Genomic DNA, 3,932 nt, shown 5'->3' with positions numbered 1-3,932 from the left:
TTTTAGTTTTTTTTTTTTTTTTGTGGAAAATAGGATTAATTGACGATATAATACGAAGAATTCATGTTGTTGTATTGAGTTCTTGATTTTATTGACACAACAATAGGCTTGACTGCTTAATGGAAGTCACAGAGGATTGCAATATGCGGAGATATTTCATTTGGGACGATTTAGGATCTGATTTTGCTCAAATTAATCCTCGTGAATAGAAATTATTGCAACGACTTTTTAACGATTTGGCAATTAAAGTACATTGATTTTTCATGTTAAAAATGGGATTTTAATTAATAGTTCCTGCCACGATTTTATGTAAAGGAATTAAGTAAAAATATTTGGGCATGTTGTAGTTATATAAACATAAAAAAAAATAAAATGGAGGTGTAGAGATTAAAGCCAATTGCTCTCATCCTAAAGTAAAAAGGACAATTTACATATTCTAGTATTTAAAAATTAGTATACTACTATAAAATGAAGTAGAATTCACTTTTATCATCACCACTAATTTCATATCCAGATCCAATTATCTTGTGCAATTTTTCTATGCAAATGGCAACAGTATAAACAGATAAAAATAAAATTAAAAAGAAGAGTCAGGCATGGATATTCTCACCATGAAATGAACATTATGCGTCCCACAAATCTAATCTACTCACGAGTAATAATAGGCTCATAATTCATAACTCATCTGAAAAAACAAAATTTTCAAATAATTAACTCTTGAATTTCCGCAGCAAGCAGGAAAGCAGAAAGAAGCAAAAGCAAGAAGAGTTTGAGTTTCACACACGCACCAACACAAGCGGATATGCCGGTGCATTGACTACTGCGTTGCAACGATAATTTCCAGCTGATTCGCCGCCGATGCTCTTCGCCCAAACCCTAACCCCTGATTATGTCGTCCTCACCTCGAAAAGACCCAATCTTCAACCCTAATTCCAACCACAACAAGAGGATGATTCCCAGCCCGGATGACGCACTGAAGCATGCTCTCCTCAAATTGCGCCCGCGCACCGTCTCGCAATCCGGGTCAACCTCTCCCTACTCCGAGTCCGAGCCCGAATCCGATTCGTCAAACCCTAACCATCTTCCTGCCGCCGCCGACTGCACCGCTCTTCTCTCGGATGAGCTGCTGCTGGAGGTGTTGGGTAGAATTCGTGACAGGAAGCAGCACATTGCGAATTCATTGGTTTGCCGGAGGTGGTGCGTGCTGTGCGGGAAGCTGGTTAAGTCGATTAAGTTAATTGATTGGGAGTTTTTGGAGTCAGGTAGAATGAGCTTTCGCTTTCCTAATTTAGAAGATGTTAATTTAGTTCCGGCTTGTATTAAATCTGCTAGAAATTCTGGTATTTTGTTGAGTAATAGCTTGATTGAGGTTCGTCTGAGTTCGGGGATGTTGGAAAATGGCGAAGGGATGTTCGTTAGGAAGGGGGATGTTGTTGAGTCGAAGGCTATCGATGGAGGGGTGGCGATATTAGCTGAAGGGTGCAAGAATTTGAGGAGAGTGGCGTTGATGAATGTTAGCGAAGAAGGGCTAAATTGCTTGGCGAAGGAATGTGAGTTGTTGCAGGAGATGGAGTTGCATAACTGTGGTGATTTCGCACTGAGGGGGATTTATAATTGCAGGAATTTGCAGATTTTGAAGTTGAATGGGAATATAAACGGTGTTTATGGCTCTGTGGTTTCTGATATTGGATTGACTATACTGGCACAAGGATGCAGCCGACTAGTGAAGCTTGAGCTGGTGGGATGTGAGGGGAGTTATGACGGTATCAAGGCAATTGGGCAGTGTTGCCAGATGTTGGAGGAGTTAACGATATGTGATCATAGGATGGAAGGAGGGTGGTTGTCGGCTTTGTCATACTGTAGGAACTTGAAGAGTTTGAGTTTCCAGTCGTGTAAGAATATTGATGAAAATCCCGGACTAGATGAGCATTTAGGATCATGTATGATGCTTGAGGAGTTGCATTTGAGGAAGTGCCAAATGCGAGACAAGCAGGGTGTGAAGGCGTTGTTTGTAGTGTGTCGGAGGATTAGAGAGCTGGTTCTTGAGGACTGTTGGGGATTGGATGACAGTATCTTTACTGCTGCCACTGTTTTTAGGTATAAATCAACTCTAGCTTTTCTTACCTAGAACAAAATTATATCATCCTATGCTTGAATTTGCTTGTTTATGACATAACTGTCTTCAAATACTTTGGCTTGGATACAACTATCTAAAAAATAAGTATAATCATTAACTGCCTACATTGAAGAAACAGAAATGTGATGCAATTTTACTAAGCTGCTCATCTTTTCTAAATATGTAGTTGGGCATAGTTGAAATTTTTTATGAAATATACGTACTTTTTGTTGATATTCCACTGTGTTAGACAGGATATCCAGTTTTCCAAAATCGGAATAATCTTATCGTTGACTGCATATCGTAAGAAACTTATTGTCCAGTAAAAACTTCCTTAAACTTAACCGTTCTTCAATTAAAAAAAACTATGATTGACTGGAACTTTTGCTCATCCCCAGATTTTGTAGATGATGAGTAACCTCCAAGAAGATATTTTGTGAAAAAAATACTCTTTTTGCTTAAGCAGTTAGTAATTGACTGGAATGTGAATGGTTAAGGCATACTCATTCTAATTTCTAACAGCAGGAGCATAAGATCTCTCTCACTGGAAGGATGCTCGTTACTGACAACACAAGGACTAGAATCCGTAGTTCTATCTTGGAAGGAGCTCAATAGGCTTAGAGTAGTTTCATGTAACAACATTAAAGACAGTGAAATAACCGCAGAACTAGCGACTTTATTTTCCATTCTCAAAGAGCTGAAGTGGCAGCCGGATTCCCGGTCAATCCTATCTGCTAGCCTTGCTGGTACAGGTATTGGACAAAAAGGCAGTAGATCTCTGAGATGGAAGTGACGACAAGCAAATGCTGATCTAACCACGATACCTCACATATTTGCTTGTATCCATTTTTTTTGTATCAAATACAACTTTTCAAGGTGGTGCCGAAAAATTTGGGTTCCGCGCATGTTGAAGATAAGGTACATCGGACCCATATGAAGATTTCCGGCAACCCAAATACGGTCTGTAAACTTGGTTAGCCTCTTTAACCTGATACAGTTTTTATCCTTTATGATGTATTTTCCCATTGATAGTGTAGAACAGTTAGGTGTTGAGAAGATGGATTTTAGACTTTTAGTGATGGACTTTTAGATGCAGACTGAAACTTTAGAGCATAGTCCATGATAACAGTGTTGGTGGCATACCTTCTTGTATTCGCCTATTCAAGCTGTATGAATTTCTCTTATAAATGAATACAATAGTTATTTTTGTTCCCAAAATGTGATTATTGATTGCTTGTATTTTTCTTTGACATTGTTTCATGCAAATCTTGATATCTGTGTTAGGATGGCAATCAAGTTCAGCCCAACTGATTTTGGGTCAATCTTGTGCAAGTTGCGGGCTAATCAAATGCTTTTATTGTTACTATCTCCGCCCACCAAAATTTGTCCCACTTTGACCTGACACGGGTTTTAAAAAATATAATGGGAAGAAAATTTGTCCCACTTTGACTTAGCACGGGTTTTAAGGAATATAATGGGAAGTGAGTTGAAAAAGTTAGAGGATTGTGGGTCCTAATTTTATATATTAGTTTTATAATAAAATGTGAGTAGGAATGAGTTAGTGGAATATGAGGTCCACTACCAAAAATGGTAAAAGTGAAATGGGACAAATTTTGGTGGACAGACAGAAATGGAAAAATGGGACAAATTTTGGTGGACGGAGGTAGTATAAATTTTCATCTCTGATCCTACATGTTTGGATTTTGGGTTGCTACTGCTAAAATAAATTCTATATGTTCAATGCAATACACCAATGGCGGATTCAGGATTCGGAAACGGAGGGGGCAGAATATATAGGACAGTATTAGCTTGATTT

General features: G+C 38.5%; 1 protein-coding gene across 2 annotated transcripts; it reads left to right on the top strand.

Annotated features, from left to right (window-relative positions):
- The first annotated feature begins 635 nt into the window (after positions 1 to 635).
- On the top strand, positions 636 to 3,334 carry LOC125223772 (F-box protein At5g51370-like). 2 transcript variants are annotated; one of them, XM_048127067.1, is made up of 2 exons: positions 636 to 2,097; positions 2,642 to 3,334. In XM_048127067.1, exons 1-2 carry the CDS (start codon positions 890 to 892, stop codon positions 2,907 to 2,909), a joined length of 1,476 nt encoding a protein of 491 aa, XP_047983024.1. In that variant the 5' UTR covers positions 636 to 889; the 3' UTR covers positions 2,910 to 3,334. The 2 variants fall into 2 exon arrangements, with proteins under 2 accessions (XP_047983024.1, XP_047983023.1); XM_048127066.1 differs by having other exon boundaries at positions 637 to 2,097; positions 2,639 to 3,334.
- Positions 3,335 to 3,932: the final 598 nt, after the last annotated feature.

This window comes from Salvia hispanica, chromosome 4 (assembly GCF_023119035.1).
Source record: "Salvia hispanica cultivar TCC Black 2014 chromosome 4, UniMelb_Shisp_WGS_1.0, whole genome shotgun sequence".
Lineage (NCBI taxonomy): Eukaryota > Viridiplantae > Streptophyta > Magnoliopsida > Lamiales > Lamiaceae > Salvia > Salvia hispanica.
Note: the sequence above shows the minus strand (reverse complement) of the source record. Positions and strands in the feature narration are given on the sequence as shown.

Bases quoted from the DNA above. Each gene is read 5' to 3' on its own strand.
- LOC125223772 (XM_048127066.1), top strand. From the start codon at position 890: ATGTCGTCCTCACCTCGAAAAGACCCAATCTTCAACCCTAATTCCAAC. The intron at 2,098-2,638 runs GTATAAATCAAC...AATTTCTAACAG, and splicing joins ACTGCTGCCACTGTTTTTAG to CAGGAGCATAAGATCTCTCT.